The sequence below is a fragment of the Indicator indicator genome, chromosome 14, assembly GCF_027791375.1.
Source record: "Indicator indicator isolate 239-I01 chromosome 14, UM_Iind_1.1, whole genome shotgun sequence".
In the NCBI taxonomy this organism is placed as follows: Eukaryota; Metazoa; Chordata; class Aves; order Piciformes; family Indicatoridae; genus Indicator; species Indicator indicator.
The window spans coordinates 9,439,320-9,456,967 of NC_072023.1; the positions used below are offsets into that span (position 1 = coordinate 9,439,320).

A 17,648-nucleotide genomic window follows, 5' to 3' on the forward strand; every position below is an offset into this window, starting at 1 on the left:
CACTGCAGAAGGTATTTCTGACACCTCATCATCGTCTGATCTGCCGTGCTTTCAGCAGACACAGAAAACGCTTTCCTTCCCTTAGTGACGACCAGGTACAAACCTGATGGTTTTGCCATGGCTCACCCCCGGCTTTTCTACTAAAAAGTCGAACTCAAGCTTTTTAATTAATAGGGCGAATTTACTACCATTAACGTCACTCTCTTCCCACTCCCACGCATTTTTGTTCCTAAGCAGTGATTAAGAGGGAAGGAAAATCAGAAGGCACAACGGGGCGGGAGACAGACCGATTCGATGAGGGCACACGCCGCAAGGGACGCAGCCTCACGGCGTGCGTGGGCCACGGAGCCGTTCCCAGCGAGCCGGTCCCTCAGCAAAAGGGAGAGGCGATGTCTCCGAAGCACCCAGACATGAAGCCGGACACAGACGGAAACTCCGGCAACCGCGCCCTCAGTACGGCCACTCTCGGCGGAGCGGGCCATAGCAGCGCTCGGCTTCAGCCGCCACCGGCGGCAGCTTTTCTAGCCCGATGCTTCTGCGGCTCTATGGCTGGGACGTACTATGTACCCAAGGGGGACGGTTTACGGCAGCTGCGCTCTCCTCCTCTGCGTTTTGGTGTGTTTTTTTGGGTTTGGGTTGTTGTTGGGTTGTGGTGGTGGTTTTTTTTTGTTTGTTTTTTTTTTTTTTTTAAGCTTTTACGACAGCAGCGCTTGGCGGCGCGGTTGTCGCGCAGCGCTGACGCCTAATAGGCGGGCCGGGGCTGTGCGCGGCCCTTTTCCGCGTAGCTGCCGCTAGCGCTACAGCTGTATCCACCGCCATCGGGGCCGTGACGGGGCCACACAGGTGAGGGGTGCGCTGGGAATGCTCCCGGGGTAGCCTCGTGCCCTACTGACACTCGTCCGCGAGTATCGGGATCCTCAGCCCAGCCCCGGCGCAGCCGCCACAGGTTCCGGTAGTGGCCGGGTCGCCGCCTCTCCCCATACACACACAGTGGCAGCAGCGAACGGGGTTCCCCCGTGCCCTACTGACATTCGTACGCGAGTATCGGGACCCCCAGCCTACCCCCGGCGCAGCCGCCACAGGTTCCGGTAGTGGCCGGGTCGCCGCCTCTCCCCATACATACACAGTGGCAGCAGCGAACGGGGTTCCCCCTTTCACCCCAGCCATTAACCTCGATGTGGCCCGGCTGGCAGAGGGGACCTGTCTACGTACCCCTCACTGTGACACCCCGTCCTGGCCTGTGCTGGTACAAGGCCGCGGGCTCCAGTGCCCCACCCCAGCGGGTGTCACGGCCTGCGGCGGGGCTCACCGTGCAGTACCTGAGTGTTTGGGGGTTTTGGTGTTTGTTTGTTTTTTGTTTTTTGGTTTTTTTTTCTTTAGACGTTTGAAAAAATGGCGAAATTCGTGACCCCTGTGATCCAGGACAACCCCTCTGGCTGGGGCCCGTGTGCTGTACCTGAACAGTTCAGGGACATGCCCTACCAGCCCTTCAGCAAAGGAGACCGTCTCGGCAAGGTATCTCCACAGTGCCACATCACACTGGGCGGCTGCCGAATGAGCTCCATGTGCCTTTTGGCATACCACCTCTGTGTACTGTCACCGGTTTTCACTTCTTACTACTATAATTGCTCTTCTGACACCCTTTGCAATGTGTCCTAAGATGTAACATGGATGGGAACAGTTAGCAAGGATGGCATGCAGAACTGGGAGTTGAACAGCAGTGCTTGCTGCTTCTGCCTAAAGCACTGCATGTATTAAGTCAGAGACGGGGGAAACGCCATATTAATACTTTGTGTCTGTTTTTAGGTGGCTGATTGGACAGGAGCTACGTATCAGGATAAAAGATACACAAGTACGTGCTGTCAGGTGGCTGCGCCTCCGGTTTATTTCCTACAAAGTTTTCTTCAAGTGTCATTCCAGCTTTCATGTCTCACACGCCCACGCTGGTGGTTACCTGCACACCTCAGCAAGAGAGACTTCTTAAATTATGCCTCACCTTTGGGAGAGCTCTGTAGGGCTCTCCCTGTCCTTAGGGCCTTTTCCTGATTTTTATTACAGCATCATGACTGGGGCTTCTCAGGGAGGCATGGAGGGGGAGAAGATATGCTCATGTAAGGCAGGAGTCCCATCAGACTTAGGTGGAGGCAGTTGGAAGGAATTAAGAGGGAGAAAGGTGGAAAGTGCTAGGGTTTATTTCCTGGAAGCATGCTTTGTTATATCCAGACAAGTACTCATCGCAGTTTGGAGGTGGAAGTCAATATGCCTATTTCCATGAGGAGGATGAGACCAGCTTCCAGCTGGTGGATACAACACGAACCCAGAAAACAGCGTACCAGAGGAATCGTATGCGATTTGCACAGGTAATGTGTGTTCAGAAAGAGGCTCAGAAAAGAGCTTCAGCAGCTGGGAACTATTTTGCAACTGTCATCCCTTTTTTTTTTTTTCTTTCCATCATTTCTGCAGAGGAACCTTCGTCGAGACAAGGACCGGCGGAACATGCCGCAGTTCAGCATGCAGACTCTTCCAAAGAGTGCCAAGCAGAAGGAGAGGTGAGGCCTTGGATATAAGCGTACCATGCTTGAGTTGGAGTCTGTGAACATACTGTTGGTAAAGGTGTGAATTTACTGTAACAACCCACTGGAGCTAACAGCAAGGAAGAATTTCAGGATAGTTCCAGTCCAACGTTTTGCTGATGGCACTGGTAGTTAGAAGCATGGGTTTCAGACAGCTATTGAAGAATTTAGAAGGATTTTTTTAATCGTGTCTGGAAAGTAAACATGACCCTTCAAAGTACCCTTTCTGGAAACTGTACTGCAGTCTTTGGAGATAAAAATATTTGAAGAGCCGCTTAGAATAATGAACAGAGCTTTCAATGCCTTGGGCATCTGGATCAACAGACATCTCAGCAAATGTTGCAGTGGCTCAGTGCCTGAAAGTGTTGCTCCTCTGGTGGCAGTTTGGAAGCTTAGGAATGGTTGTGGCATGTGGGAATCGAGAATTCTTCACAGCTTTTCTCCTGTTTGTCATTTCAGAGATCGTTTGCGCCTACAGAAGAAGTTTCAGAAGCAGTTTGGAGTGAGGCAGAAGTGGGACCAAAAGTCACAGGTAAACTACCAAGCTTTCTTCTGCGTGCAGTGTTTCTCAGGCTGCACTCATGGGGCACCTCCTCTTGCACAAATCCTGATTTGCTATGCCTCCATTTCTCTCTCTCTGTCCTACCTCTGGCTGCACAGCAGAAGCCTCGTGACTCCTCCGTTGAAGTTCGCAGTGATTGGGAGGTGAAGGAAGAGATGGATTTCCCTCGGCTGATGAAGATGCGTTACCTGGAGGTGTCAGAGCCACAAGACATGTGAGTTCCTAAAGCAGCTGTGTGCTTGCTCTCTGATCTGACTGGATTTTTGGAAAGCAGGAGAGCAAGCTTCTGGCCTGGTTCTGAAGTTCATACTGAGGTACCCAAAGCAGGGAGAGGTAATAGAATGCTCAACAGGGCCCTCTGTCCTGTGTGGTTCTTAGCTGGTGGTATCTATAGGGGAGATATCAAGATGGTCCTTTTCCCTTTGCAGAGAGTGCTGTGGAGCCCTAGAATACTATGATAAAGCCTTTGACCGCATTACAACAAGAAATGAGAAGCTGCTGAGGAGCATTAAGCGCATCTTCCATACTGTCACTACTACTGATGACCCAGTTATCCGAAAGGTACGTTAACTGGCTTGTGAATCCCAAAAGTGTGTTTCCCAGTGCGTGCTGTTGTTCAGCACCAGCTGTCACCATGAGATAATGGCATGAAAATTCCAGATCCCTAAGCTTGCAGGGGAAAAGAAGCATTAGCTGGTATCATTACTGTTCTTAAGTCTGAGGCAGACCTAGATGAATACAAAACATAGAGTACTGGTCACGGTAAAGCTGTTGTTCTGGAAAGGCAAGCAAACTGGTACTTGAGATGTGTTGGGAAATAAATCTCCCTGTGAGAGATCTGGTTCTTGGGAGTTTCTGGGTTTGGAGATGAGGAAGAGTCAGAGATCTCTCTCTGTGGTCCAATAATCACTAAGGAGCCATGCCTTGTCCCAGCAGCATTAGCATTTGTTGTAACAGGTTTCTTATGTTTGGGTGAAGGTGGGCCTGCATTACTGGGTGGTACCTGATGCTTTGTCTAACAGTGAGTGTTGTACCTACCAGTCCAGCTTCCTCAGCATGGGAAAAGTCATCAATGATCTGGTTTACTAACACTTGTCCTGAATGGGGAAGCGAAAAGGTGTCTCTTGCTGCTGAAACACAATTTTCTCCATCTTCTGTATCCATAGCTGGCCAAGACCCAAGGGAATGTGTTTGCCACAGATGCCATCCTGGCCACATTGATGAGCTGCACTCGCTCCGTGTATTCCTGGGACATCATTGTCCAGAGAGTTGGCTCCAAGCTTTTCTTTGACAAGAGAGACAATTCAGATTTTGGTGAGGAAAAGTCATGAAAGACATTTCTGCTGTAGTAGATAAAGAGTCTAATCTTTATGCTTTTTTGATTTTGTCTCAGTGTTCAGGCTGAGACCCCTGGAACAGCCTGATTACTGCAGTACACTTGCTAGGTGTAGGGTTAATGTGATCTGCTCCACTGTGGGGTTGGATGGGCAGTGAAGCTGACATAGTTACCCCCTCTTTTGAGTATAACTACTGGTGTCTGGTTTTATCCCCAGACCTCCTGACAGTGAGTGAAACAGCCAATGAACCACCACAGGAAGAGGGCAACTCCTTTAATTCTCCACGCAACCTTGCCATGGAAGCTACCTACATCAATCATAACTTCTCTCAGCAGTGCCTGAGGATGGTAAGGTCAAGCAGTGATGGGTGGTAGGGTCTGTATTTCAGAGAGTCTGAAGGAGACACTTCATTAAGGCTGCTTTACTAAAGCACAAAAGCAGTTTAATTGACAGAGGTATGTTACGCTGATACTCCAGTTTCAAAATAGGTAAGGTTACTTCCAGTGAGCAGTGTAACTGGTAGAAAGATTTTCACCTTTATTCCACAAAGAAGAAATCCCACTCCCATTGGTGGAGCAGGCAGACTTCTGAGTACACTTAGTGAGGCTGAAGTGCCAGGAGAAGTACTACTTAAAGCAAAGTGAGTGATGTGAAGATGAGGCTTCTCAGTTCAGCATTTTTCTAGTTCAAGGAAATCAGCTACTGGTGCCCTAAGAGAATATTTACCCAGGAGGAGAGCACTCCTTCACATTTTTTCTCTTAACATGCCTTTCTATTTTCTTCTGCAGGGAAAGGAAAAATACAAATTCCCCAACCCAAACCCCTTTGTGGAGGATGACATGGATAAAAATGAAGTAGCCTCTGTTGCATACAGGTTTGTTAATCTCTCTCTGATGGCTAGGTTTGACAAGGGGGAAAGATGGCAGCATTATACAAAAGGAAAACAAGAGTGTTATTGGTAGAAGCTTTACCATGAGAGGATTCCTAGATGTCCTCACAGTGAACAGTTAAAGGGTGCAAGGATTTTGCTGAGGTCTTGCATGAATCTGGAAGAGAGCAAGGATTGGAAATAACTAACTGAATTGTGCATTGGCAGGTACCGAAGGTGGAAGCTAGGGGATGATATAGATCTCATTGTCCGCTGTGAACATGATGGAGTAATGACAGGAGCTAATGGAGAAGTGTCATTCATCAACATCAAAACTCTGAACGAGTGGGATTCCAGGGTGAGGAGGAATGAGATTCCAAAGCTAGCTCTTAACTGCTTCACTGCTGCCTGACATGTCAGGTACCGCAGGCAAGCAAGACAGACATCTGGCAGTGTCCCTGGGGCGGTTATGTTCCACCAGGGCAGTGTAACATTGATGCTGATGGGATTCTTCCCCAGATGTGAGGTAGCTGGTTTGAGCCCTCTTGTTCCCAGGTTTGTGGCACAGTGGGTCTCTTGCCTCGCAAACTTCCTTTTCTAACCAGGACTGGCCAATCCCTGCTGTTCACATTTCTCCCTTCCAGTGCAAGGGCTTTCCCTGTAGGCTGCTGTTCATGTTCCCTCCTGTGCTAGCATAAGGTAGATTGGGAGAAAATTCCCTGTGTGATGTCAGGGTGGCTGAAGTGACAACTGCTTTCTTGTTAGGTTGACTGTAGTTTTGATTCTTCTCTCAGTACTGCAATGGAGTGGACTGGCGCCAGAAGCTTGACTCTCAGAGAGGGGCTGTGATAGCCACAGAGCTGAAAAACAACAGCTACAAATTAGCTCGCTGGACATGTTGCGCACTGCTGGCTGGATCAGAGTATCTCAAACTTGGGTAAGATGCGTTCTTCACACTTAACCTGTGCAAACATGCACCAAATCAAGTGCATTTCCCATTATTTAACCCAGTCTCTGTTAAAGTGGAGTGTTTGTAGAAGGAGTAATCATAAAATCTCCCCATGTTTTGAGTGGCTGAGAGGGAAAGGTTTGCCATGTGCCCGCTGCCTCAGTATAAGCTGCTTGCCTTCAGCATCTTGGTGATGTGCCATGCATGGTGACGAGCTTTGTGAGACCTCAGAAATGTGATGGGCAGGTGGAACCTGCAGCTCTCAGCAACTGTGCTACCTGTCAGGAATAGGATTCAGATCCTCAGTGCCTTGTTACTGAGAAATTGGGGGGAGGAGAAATAGTGCCCTGGGCCTTTTTGAGCTGTCAGCTTGAAATAATCAAGTTTGTGCTGTGGATAATGAGCAGGAGGCGTTTGCTAACTCAGTTCTGGTGGTTCTGCAGCCCTGGGTTCCATCCTCAGATATGAGACTCATGTGTTTCCATCTGTTTAATTCCAGACTCCAGGCTAATTGTGGTATTGCTTAATTTTTACCTGTGGGACTAATCTTTCTGTATCTTCTGTACTATCTCATCTGATTTGGTGTGGTGGAAGGGTTCCGATACATCACTGTTTGACAGCTTTGTTAGCCAGGAGATCCTTTTAGCTTTCAGTGTTTGAGTGTTACGACTTTTCAGCTGAGAAAACAAAACTAGTATGATCATGCTGCTTTTTTATGGTGCCTTTCTTCTAGCTGGGCTTAATCTCCTGATATTCCTCTGGTTTCTTCTTGCCCCCACCCAGGTATGTGTCTCGTTACCACGTGAAGGACTCGGCTCGCCACGTGATACTGGGCACGCAGCAGTTCAAGCCAAATGAGTTCGCCAGCCAAATCAACCTGAGCATAGAGAACGCCTGGGGCATCCTGAGGTGCGTCATTGACATCTGCATGAAGCTGGATGAGGGGAAGTACCTCATCCTCAAGGACCCCAACAAGCAGGTGATCCGGATCTACAGCTTGCCTGATGGCACCTTCAGCTCTGATGAAGATGAGGAGGATGAGGAGGAAGAAGAGGAGGAGGAAGGTTTGTAGCATACTGAGTGACTTATGCTTTTAAGTGGTCTGGTCTATACAAGAGGGTTGACCAGATCTGAAGGATGAGGTAACAGTGCTGTAACAGGAGGGAAGCAAGGCTGGAGAATCTGGGGTCTTGAGGATGGGACTCAGTGGTGGAAGAGGTGTGAGTGACATTGGGAGTACTCTGCTGGAAGCAAAAAAAGCTAATATTTGGAAATACAGATGTTTTGCCATGTATGGGTAATGCTGAATGAGGACTGATATTATCAAGGGTGAGGACCCATGTCCAGAGGTCCATCTGGGAAAACGAAGCCTGCCAAGAGGCCCTTCATTCAGCTGCCCCAGCATCTGTGCAAGCAGATGGCTGCTGGTTTGTATTGGGATATTATTTTACTAAAGCTGTAGAAAGGGGAATCCAACTGTAAGATGACACCTTTAAAATTGCATGGTGACCATCCTGATTGAGGTAACTCAGTGAAGGCTTTTAGCAAGTGACTGTTGAGCAATCACTAGTTGGTCAGCCTGGGAGTTTCAGAGGATTGGTGGAGCCACAGTGGACAACTGTTTGCTTTGCTGCCTAAAACCACGTGATCTCTGACATGTGATCTGTGTGTGCCAAGGACAGTGGGAAATGGCTTGACGCTAGAACTCTTCTGTGATGTATAAAATATGTTACAGCTTCTTTTGTTTTAAGGTTGCAAACTTAGCCTATCTGCCTTAGTTTTCCCTATGGAGATTCTAGGTTGCTGTGTAATTTGTTCAGGAATGTAGATTGTGTAATTCCAAATGAGATTCATGTGGCCTTGGCTGATGGACAGGCCTTGGGGGTGGTGAGGGTATGACAACAGGTGTGCTGAGGTGGGATGAATCTCCTTTAAGTGGCAGGCTTGTTTTCTCTTGGAGCACTGTGCTAGCTCTGGGGCCTCCAGCATAAAAAAAGACAACAACCAGCTGAGCAGGTCCGGAGAAGGACCTTCAACATGAGCATTGGGGTTTGAGCACTTCCGCTGTGAGGACAGGCTTAGACAGTTGGAGTTTTTCAGCCTGGAGAAGGCTCGAGGGAGACCTTACTGAAGTCTTTCAGTACTTAAAATGGGACTATAAGGGAGATGGGGAGGGGCTCAGTGAGTGCCGTGATAGGACGAAGAGGATCAGTTTCACACTGGGAGAGGGTAGATTTAGGTTAGATATTAGGAATAAATTCTTTACAGTAAAGGTGGAACAGGTTTGCCCAGAGAAGTTGGGGATGCCTCATCCTGGAACCATTCAAGGCCAAGCTGGATGGGGCATTGAGCAACATCTAGTTGAGTATGCCATTGCTCAGTGTGGGAGGTTGGACCAGATGACATTTAACAGTCCTTTTATCATTTCCTTCACAGGGGTTTGGTTTGAGCTTTTGGGTGTTTTTCTTTCCCCTGCTGCATTCCCTTCATGCCTTTCTGTTCTCTTTCAGAGGAAGAGAGCTGAACGCAGCTACTGAACGGGGGTGGCAGTGCCTGGACTCGTCTCCCTCTCCTTGAGGGGGTGGGTGTCAGCTCTTCCTTGGCCCGCGGCCGTTCTGCAAATAAGTCTGAAGGGGCGAGGAAGCGCAATAAAGTTACTTCGGCAAAGTGGCGCTGTGTGCTGCGTGGCTGGGGACGGGGGTGCGGGGCGGGGTGACGGCCGGGGCCAGAGTAGTGGCCGTGTTCATTCCATGGCTCTCCTGTCCCTTTAAGCGCGGAACCCCTGTTTCTCCCCCCGCCCCCCCAGCATTCCCCCGGCACGTGGTACGCGAACGGCGGCGGGAAGAGAGGGGGCTGCGTCACGTGATACGGTGAGGGGCGGGGGCTGGCGCGCGCACCTCCCCTTCCCTGCCGTCTGGGCGGGAGTGGCTGCGCTGCCCTGGGCCCCCCCCCGGCGCGTGCGCGGCGCGGGAGGCGGGGAGCAGAGCGAGCTCGGCGGTGGAGGTGCGGCCGTTGGCGGGACGGGTCCAGCCGGCTGGCGGCGGCCCCGCGCTCCAGGTGCGCCGCGCATCATGTGCAGCACCTCGCGAAGGGCGGCCACGCCCCGCACGCTATTGGGCGGGAGCGGGAGGGGGATCGGGGTCAAGGCCGGTCCCTATTGGTGGGGGAGCGAGGGCAGCGCGGGGCACCGCATTTCCCGTTGGTTGACAGGCTCGCGTCTCCCTTTCACGCTGGCTGTTGGAGCGCAGGGGCCATTAGTCCACATGTGCTGCCGCAGCTTGTCGCCTGCTGACCCCATATTGTCTGATACTGGCTGAGACAGGTGGCCCTGGGTGTCCGTTCGTTGGAAGGTCTGGGATCCTCTTTACTATTGGCTGTCAGGGAATGGGGCTCTGCCCTGACACCTCTGTCCTTGCATGGAGCCCTGAGGTGGGGTGGTGGCGTTATGGAGACCAGGCCTGGGCAGGGGGTAGGCTAGGACCAGCCAGCAGAGGCCGTTGCAGTGAGGCCTCCATCAGCTGGAGTTGCTTGCCTGCAGGCCTCCATACCTAAAACTGCTAATCCCTTGGGTGATGCCCATCTCCCCGGTCCTCTCCCCTGCAGGGGTGGCTGTCCCAGCCCTGTCATGGCCCCAGCAGTCTGCAGGACACTCCTGGGGCTGGCGTTGTGCGTGGTGAGCAGTGCTACTTTCCTCTACCACGACTACTGCATCATTGGGGCTGGCCCCTCAGGCTTGCAGGCAGCCTATTTCCTCCAGCAAGCCAACCGAGACTACATCGTCTTTGAGCGGAGCCATGCACCTGGCAGCTTCTTCGCCCTCTACCCTCGCCACCGCAAGCTCATCAGCATCAACAAGCGGTACACAGGCAAGTCCAACAGTGAGTTCAACCTCCGCCATGACTGGAACTCCCTCCTCAGCCACGACCGCCGTCTGCTTTTCAAACACTACTCTCATGATTTCTTCCCTGATGCTGACACAATGGTGCATTACCTGGAGGACTTTGCTTCCCTACTGAAGCTGCAAGTTCAGTACAACACAGCTATCATCCATGTGACACTTGAGGAGAACAAGCAAGCCTGGAATGGCCACTATTTCCTTCTGACTGACCAGGACAGACAGAACTACAAGTGCAGGTAATAGCCACACTGCTTTCCATGAGCATCTTCAAACTAACAAAATTGCAGAATAACTTAGGCTGGAAGCGACCCGTAAAGGTAATTTCATTTAAGTCCCTTGCCCAAAGCAGGACCAGTGATATCAAGTTGTCCCAGCCTTGCCCTGTTGAGGCATGAATATCTCCAAAGATGGAGGTATCCCAGCCTCTTACAGCCTTAACCACCATCACAGGAGAAAAATACTTTACTGGGATCAGTGAGGTGGGTGTAATACCTGCCCCTGGGAAGGTGTTGCCTTTCATGTGCAACATTATGCTTCAGACAGCTGAGTAGTTGGCAGAGCGGACACAAACTGACTGTGATTGCCATTATCACAGGATCCATCCTTGATAAATCACTTTTAGTTTATCCCTAAATAACTGTTTTCTGTGGGGAAAAAAAAAAAAAAAACAACCCAAAACAAAACCACAGTTATACTTTTTACTGCTGCCTTTATTACAAACTCAGGTGAGTCAGTGCAGTGACATCTCACTTCTCTTAGAAGAGAAGCTAGTCCTGAAGCCCAGGACTAGCACAAATCTGGCAGAGGGAAACCAGAAAAAAGTGAGGCTGTTGCAGCTGGGGGAGCCCCCTGTGAGAAATAACACTCATGGCTGCTGGTCCCTGAATTCCCTTTATCATATTTGTGCACGTGTATCCTGTACCTCCATTGAGCTGTATTCCTAAAAACCTAGAAGTTACTCTGTGAGCATACGGAGTGTATTTCTCACCTCCTGAGAATCTCAGCTCCACAACAGCAGGTCTTGCTGGCTGTCACTTGGAGGTGCGTTGCCTGGCAGGCTGGCAGAGGACAGAAGGCAATCCCGGGCACCCACACACTGCAAGCAAATTGTGCTCTTGGGAGCTGCATGAGCAAGACTGGGACAGCGCACTGTGGTGCTCACCTGGGCTGCCTGGTGTTGCCATCTATGTCAGAAAAATGTCCTTAAGATTCAAGTAGAATTTCTTGTGGAGAGATATGAAAAGATTACTTAATTTTGGTGTTAACCATTACTGATGTTGCCAGTGTGTTTTTATGACTGGAAGTTAGGTTTTAAAATATTGAAACCATTTTCTGTCCCTCTTAAAAATTACTTAGGCTCTACTGTACAAATTTTATCAGAGTACTTTTTTAAGCCACATATGACCAAGCCTGTAAAACTTTAGTACTGTGTTTATGACCAGTGAGGACATAGGAGTAGTACTCACACATTCAGCAATCTGACATATCTGCATGACATCCACACTGACTTTTGCTATATATAATGATGTATATAATGATGTTCCTTCTTGTTGGCCTGAGGATAGGGAAAAGAGGAGCAGATCATTAGATAAAACTGGAGAGAGGTTTCTTTTGAAATCATGACCTGTGTAGCTGATCCAGTGTGGCTGCAGGGTGTACATCACAGCCATCTTCCACAGTGGGAGGACAAATGAGTGAGGAGATGAAGCGATGGCCTCATTCTCTTAATTCCTGCATTCCCAAGTGCTATCTCTGTTTTTGCAGCTCTTTATTGGTTGCTACTGGGACATGGGTCCCCAACGTGGTGAATTTTCCTGGCTCAGAATATGTCGAGGGTTATGAGACTGTGTCTATCAACCCAGAGGATTTTGCTGGCCAAACCGTGTTGATCTTGGGCCGAGGGAACTCAGCCTTTGAGACAGCAGAGAACATTCTAGGCGTCACGAACTTCATCCATATGGTGAGCCGGTCCCGCGTGCGCCTCTCATGGGCCACCCACTACGTCGGGGATCTGAGGTAGGAAACTGTTTCAAGGAGAATCACTTGTTGCCCAGATGATGAGTTGGACTGGCACAGGATGTGCTGTGGTCCTGCATGTTGCAGAGAAAACGTTATGCCTTCTATCTTAGGTTGTTTGTTTAAAGCAGTCCAGGTTGTAGTTGCTGAACATAGGAGCTTGATGGTATTTCACACACAGCTCTTTGGAGTCTGTGAACTAGGAAAATACCTCTTTGGAAAATGTATCATTAAAAAGCGTTGCCTTGATTCCAATCACAGAGGAGAACCAAAACGCTGATTACACCCTCCAAGGATGCTGTTCCTGTGAGCCCTGAGGCTCTGGGGATAGCCTTTGCACAGGAGTGTGGGATGCCTGCTAAAGGCGTCTTATTTTTAGCAGCTGAGACAGAACCATGGATCCCACTTCTTCTCCCATCTTTTAACCATTCTTGCACATTCTTTTTTCATAGAGCAATTAACAATGGCCTTCTGGACACCTACCAGCTGAAATCTCTGGACGGGCTTCTGGAGGGGGACCTGGAAGATCTGGCTATTGTCAAGGACAAGAAAGGAAAGCTGCACATCACACTCCGGTTCTACCTGGAGGACAGGAACACCACTGCAGGCATTGACTCCATCACCCTGCCACAGGATGAACTGGACAATTTTGCCACCCGTGCTCCTTACGACCGTGTCATCCGCTGCCTGGGCTGGAATTTTGACTTCTCTATCTACAACAGGTGAGGGGAGCAAGTAGGAGGAAAGGGAGGTTCCCCTCCTGGCAGTATTGCTCAGACCTCCACATGCTCTGAGCTATCGTTCCTGCACAGTCCCTTGTTTACCCTTCAGCTACAGCTGTCCCACAGTGGGAACGTGTACCACTGCCTTCTGACTGACAGGCTCTATGACTGAGCAAACAGCCAGGCTGGGACCTGGGTGACATAAGAATTGTGTCTTTGGAACTTAACGTCTCGTCACCTGGAGAAGTCTAGCAATATTTTTGGAATGAGGGTGGTAGAGGTGCAGATGGCTACAGAAAGGTTTTGTCTACTTTTTTCCCTGAGGATGCAACCTTCACTCCACCTTGGTTTATCTCTTAGTGCATCCTGCAGTTGAAAATGATACTTTACTGTCTTCCAAAATTCTCTGTCAGTGGCTCAGGCTGGGATTTGATCTTCTCCAGAGCTACCTTGAGATGTTCAGCCTTGCCTTCTGGAAGATCCTTCTTGTAGTAGTAAATCCCATGGAAGACAGTGGGGGCACGAAGCAGAGTCTTGTGTGGCTGCAACAGAATGTGTGCCTTTTCATAAACCCTTTTTATTTTTCCATCCCCACACTTTCTGACAGTCTGCTCTTCTCTTTTGCACCTCAGATCCCTTAAAATGATGCCAGGAAAAGGGTATAAAAAGAAGTATCCTCAGATCAATCCCAACTATGAGTCCAGAAGCACTCGGGGGCTCTTTGTTCTTGGCACTGCTAGCCATTCTGTTGACTTCAGGAAATCTGCTGGGGGCTTTATCCATGGATTCCGGTATACAAGTGAGTTCTGGGGTGTACAGAAAGGGCAGAGGTGGGAATTGTTCCTCATTTTGAAGGAATAGTTCATAGCTTGCTGCTGGAAAGAGATCACCCTTGGTCTTGTGAGGGCAATAAGAAGGACAAAACATTGCAAGCTGCAGCTGTGTCATCTGAAGCACAGGAGAAGTGACTTGGGGTCATATCTGAAGGTTTTGGTTGTCTGTCTTTGTTTTGTCTTGTGTCTCTCTTGCCCGTTGTCTCTTATTTATGTAACACAATAGATTTCTGCCTGCCAGATGCTCTGCCTCGTGACAGGCTGTGTGTGAGAGGTCTGTGCTGTGGAGTTAAAACCCAGCGGCTCTGGGCAGTAGAGAGAATTTCTGTCTTTATGTGTGTGTCCATCCTTATCATTAAAGGACAGCTCAGAAGTAATAAAATATCCCTGAGGACCCCCCACCCCCTTACCAACCACTTAGCATCACATCAGCTTTCAGAGGGCACTGCAGTTACCAGTGACTGGGATGGGGGATCCTGAGCATGGATGAGCTGTAAAGCTTATTTATTGTGTCCTGCTGGTAGCTGTGTGTGCTGCAGCAGAGACATTGGATTTCCTAAGAGCAGAAGCTTGTGTTTCTGATAAATTGTCTGTGTTTCTCTCAATCTTAGCTCGTGCAGTCCACCGCCTATTGGAAAACCGTCACCATGGTGTCCCCTGGCCGTCCACAGTCTACCCTATTACACAGCTGACCAATTCCATCATCAAGAGGGTGAATGAGGCCTCAGGCCTCTACCAGATGTTCAGTGTCCTGGCTGACATCATACTGCTGAGAGAGTGAGTGAGTGAGTAATTATTCCCAGCACTGCTCTCCATCGTTTAATTTCTTTTTCTTTACCATTGCTTCCCATAGTACCACCACACAGATTGCTTCATTGCTGCATAAGGACGTTGCCATCACATAGGCAGCCACCTCAGTACCTGTACTGCTATCACAACTGGTGCCAGTATGCCCAATTCTGCCAATTACTTTCCTCTCTTAAAAGGCTGACACGGTCCAGACCTTCCCTCTCAGCCCAGGGGTGTAGTACCTTTTTTTCCTGTCCCCAGGGAAAAGCTTTCCTTGAGCAGTGCTAATTTAGAGAGGAATCCCATAATACAGGAGATTAATGGAGCCTTGTAACAGTATCCTCCGCCTTCATAAGCTTTGCATCAAGTCCAGCCCATATATGTAATGACCAAAAATAATTACTATCTGCTGGTTCCTTGGCCTTAGCCTCAACCAGCTGAAGGGTTGTTGGATCCCAGCTGGCTTTTCTTTGGTGGAAAAGTCTGATGGTTTTGGTTGCAATTCACAGGAACACCACAGCCTTTGAATACCTGGAAGAGTACCCAGTTGGAGTCCTGGCTGAACTGGAAATGCAGACGGGGAGGAAGGCTCCCAACGGGATGTTTGTGGTCATCATGGAGTATGGGAGGAATTTCTCTGGGGATGACAAGGATGTCTTCTACTACAATCGAGCTGTGGGAGAGGCACAGCATGCCTGGCAGTCCAACTTTTTGCACCCTGTTATTTACTATTACAGACGCCTCCCAACAGGTAAGCTTTCCTGCCTCTCCCTGCTAATTACCTGATATGAATGAAACAGTGAGGGACAGAGATACTTCACAAATAAAGGCCAGTGGTGGGGCACACCCTTTCCCTTCACTTTCTTTATGTCCATTCTCTGGGCCACTTGCCACCACTATGTGAGATGAAAAAAAAAGCTGGGAGTTGGGAAGAGTTTCTGTTGGTCAGACTGATGTGAAGCATGGGGTGAGTGGGTTGTATCAGAGACCATTTGAGGGTAGGAACAAATAGGCATGCTGGAAATTTCCCTGTCCACAAAAATAAGATATTTGCTTCCCTTTGTCTGGCACCCTGTGTGTATTTTGCAGAGTCCCAGTAGATGAGCCTGGGTTTTTCAGTGTTGCTGCTACAAGACAGCTGCTGTCTGTGGCCAGTCTAGGTTTGAGGGGCCAGAGAGTGACAGAGGCAGCCAAAGGCAAGTGTTTGAAGATGAGTGTTGTATCCAGCAAACAAACATGCTCAGAAGAGATTTCCTTGGGAAATGAGTGTGCTCAACCTTCATCTCCAAAAATCGAGGGTCAAGTTCTGTGCCTTGCACAGAAAAAAAACCAAGTGTGATGGGTAGCAGCATTAAAGCTTGAATGCAGCTCAGTTCATCTCACAGTTCTTGCCTAAGGGAAACAGGAGTGAAATGAGATAAAGTACTGCAGGCTGGGACAAGGGGCAGCTGTACAGCAGCAGGGCTGTTGAGGATACAGCTAGCAGAGGGGATTGCAAATGAAAGGAAGGTAGGGATTGAAAGGTCAGGACAAAAGCTGAAACAGCTGTTGTAGCTGCTTTCCCCTTCCCAAGTTCTTTTTAATGTCATTTTGATTCTGAGAGATTCCCTTAATACTCTCTTGGCAGAGCGTGAGATGAAACTTCGACCCCCAGACTGGCCTCTTCCCCGCCCAGATGCCATCCATCACATTGTGGAGGACTTTCTGACCGACTGGACAGCCCCGAACGCTCACATCCTGCCACTGAGGCGGTTCTTGGAGAACTGCCTCAGCACTGACCTGCGCAATTTCTTTGCAGGTAATTTGAGCGCAGGCTCGAGGTGACAGGAGGAGGAGGAGAGATGTGAGGGATGAGGGACAGGAGTGATCTCTTCTGCAAATGCTGAGATCTGCCTGTGGTGAGCTAGCTGATGGTCTCACTTCCAGTCACACCTCTTGGATGCACTTCCAAGACAGTAAAGAGTGTGGGTGGTGTGTGTATGTTCCCAAATAGCCTGGGCTTTTGCTCAACACCAGAGTGAGACTGGCCCAGGCACACACAGATTTAGGGAAAGGTTTATGAGTTTGGGCTCAGTTCCTTTCCTAGCTGCAGCTTTCCTTCCTCCTCCATTTGTGCCATCGGGTACCAGATCTCTTTTCAAATACCTATGATGGGATTGCTTTCCTGTGGGAAATGGAAGTACTGGGATGTAAGAGAGAGCCTCAGCTGCCTCCCTTTCTGAAGGCTGGTCTGGTAACCTTCTAGAAGAATTCTACGTGGTACTCAGAAGGAAGCAATTCTGTGGTATGAAGAAGACACTGGAGGGCTACAAACTCAGATACAGCTCCTTCTCTAGAGTACAGACTGGAGATTCCACCTTTCATCTCCTGGATTTAAGTCAATCATTCTGTGGCCATGTGGAGCCGGGTTCTGGGTGGGAAACTCCAGTCATCTTCCCCCATTCTCTCTGCCACTTGATTTGAATGAGTCCTCAAGAGTTTATGGGAATTTTTCTCTAGAGAATGTCTCTGCTGAGTGATTTTTGATCCTTTCCCCTACAGAGTCCTGTTTCCTGTTCACCTTCACCCGTCAGAAGCTGCCTCCCTTCTGTCAGCAGGGGTACATGAGAATGCAAGGGCTCCTGGGGAGTGAGTGGCTCCTGCGCCGCGCGGCAGAAGCTGGCCTGCTGGAGGATTACACTCTCACAGACATGCTGGGTGACAGACCCCCGGGCAGCCACAGAGAGCCACAGGACCAGCTGCTGAGAGATCATGTGATATCAGTTCGTCCCTTGCAGCATCTTGTCAATGCCAAGGATGAGCTTTAACCATTCTTGCTCCACACTGAAACCTATAGGTGCTGTTGTGACAATATTGTAACAGAGATCCACAGCAGGGTTCTGCTCTTTGCCATGCACATTTTCCATCCTCATGCCTTCCAGGGATCATGAATTGCCAAAGACCTGCTCAGATCTTGCTGTTACAAAGAGGACCAAGATGCTCTGAAGGATAACCGAGGAGCCAAAACCCAGTGATGCTGAGGTTCCTGCATCGTCCTTGCAGAGTTCATGGTTGCCTGAAGATGGTGTTTGTGTTTATCTCGCAGACCAATGTCTGCAGTG

General features: G+C 49.4%; 2 protein-coding genes across 3 annotated transcripts; both read left to right on the top strand.

The window, feature by feature from the left end:
- Window positions 1–771: 771 nt before the first annotated feature.
- Window positions 772–8,947, top strand: EIF3D (eukaryotic translation initiation factor 3 subunit D). 2 transcript variants are annotated; one of them, XM_054386492.1, is made up of 15 exons: window positions 772–843; window positions 1,381–1,515; window positions 1,807–1,852; window positions 2,224–2,360; window positions 2,464–2,549; window positions 3,033–3,105; window positions 3,234–3,349; window positions 3,564–3,696; window positions 4,302–4,449; window positions 4,689–4,819; window positions 5,261–5,346; window positions 5,569–5,698; window positions 6,135–6,277; window positions 7,073–7,353; window positions 8,800–8,947. In XM_054386492.1, the coding sequence occupies exons 2-15, from the start codon at window positions 1,393–1,395 to the stop codon at window positions 8,811–8,813; spliced, it is 1,647 nt and encodes a 548-aa protein (XP_054242467.1). In that variant the 5' UTR covers window positions 772–843; window positions 1,381–1,392; the 3' UTR covers window positions 8,814–8,947. The 2 variants fall into 2 exon arrangements, with proteins under 2 accessions (XP_054242467.1, XP_054242468.1); XM_054386493.1 differs by having other exon boundaries at window positions 3,237–3,349.
- A 967-nt stretch (window positions 8,948–9,914) lies between these two features.
- On the top strand, window positions 9,915–17,354 carry FOXRED2 (FAD dependent oxidoreductase domain containing 2). Its single transcript, XM_054386782.1, has 8 exons — window positions 9,915–10,423; window positions 11,952–12,203; window positions 12,656–12,925; window positions 13,558–13,724; window positions 14,370–14,535; window positions 15,057–15,298; window positions 16,175–16,345; window positions 17,089–17,354. The coding sequence occupies exons 1-8, from the start codon at window positions 9,915–9,917 to the stop codon at window positions 17,352–17,354; spliced, it is 2,043 nt and encodes a 680-aa protein (XP_054242757.1).
- The last annotated feature ends 294 nt before the right edge of the window (window positions 17,355–17,648 follow it).

Excerpts from the sequence above, each read along its gene's own strand:
- EIF3D (XM_054386492.1), top strand. The coding sequence starts at position 1,393 with ATGGCGAAATTCGTGACCCCTGTGATCCAGGACAACCCCTCTGGCTGG. Across the intron at positions 1,853-2,223 it reads TCAGGATAAAAGATACACAA|ACAAGTACTCATCGCAGTTT; the intron begins GTACGTGCTGTC and ends TGTTATATCCAG. Across the intron at positions 4,450-4,688 it reads GAGAGACAATTCAGATTTTG|ACCTCCTGACAGTGAGTGAA; the intron begins GTGAGGAAAAGT and ends TTTTATCCCCAG.
- FOXRED2 (XM_054386782.1), top strand. The coding sequence starts at position 9,915 with ATGGCCCCAGCAGTCTGCAGGACACTCCTGGGGCTGGCGTTGTGCGTG. Across the intron at positions 14,536-15,056 it reads GACATCATACTGCTGAGAGA|GAACACCACAGCCTTTGAAT; the intron begins GTGAGTGAGTGA and ends TGCAATTCACAG. Across the intron at positions 15,299-16,174 it reads TTACAGACGCCTCCCAACAG|AGCGTGAGATGAAACTTCGA; the intron begins GTAAGCTTTCCT and ends CTCTCTTGGCAG.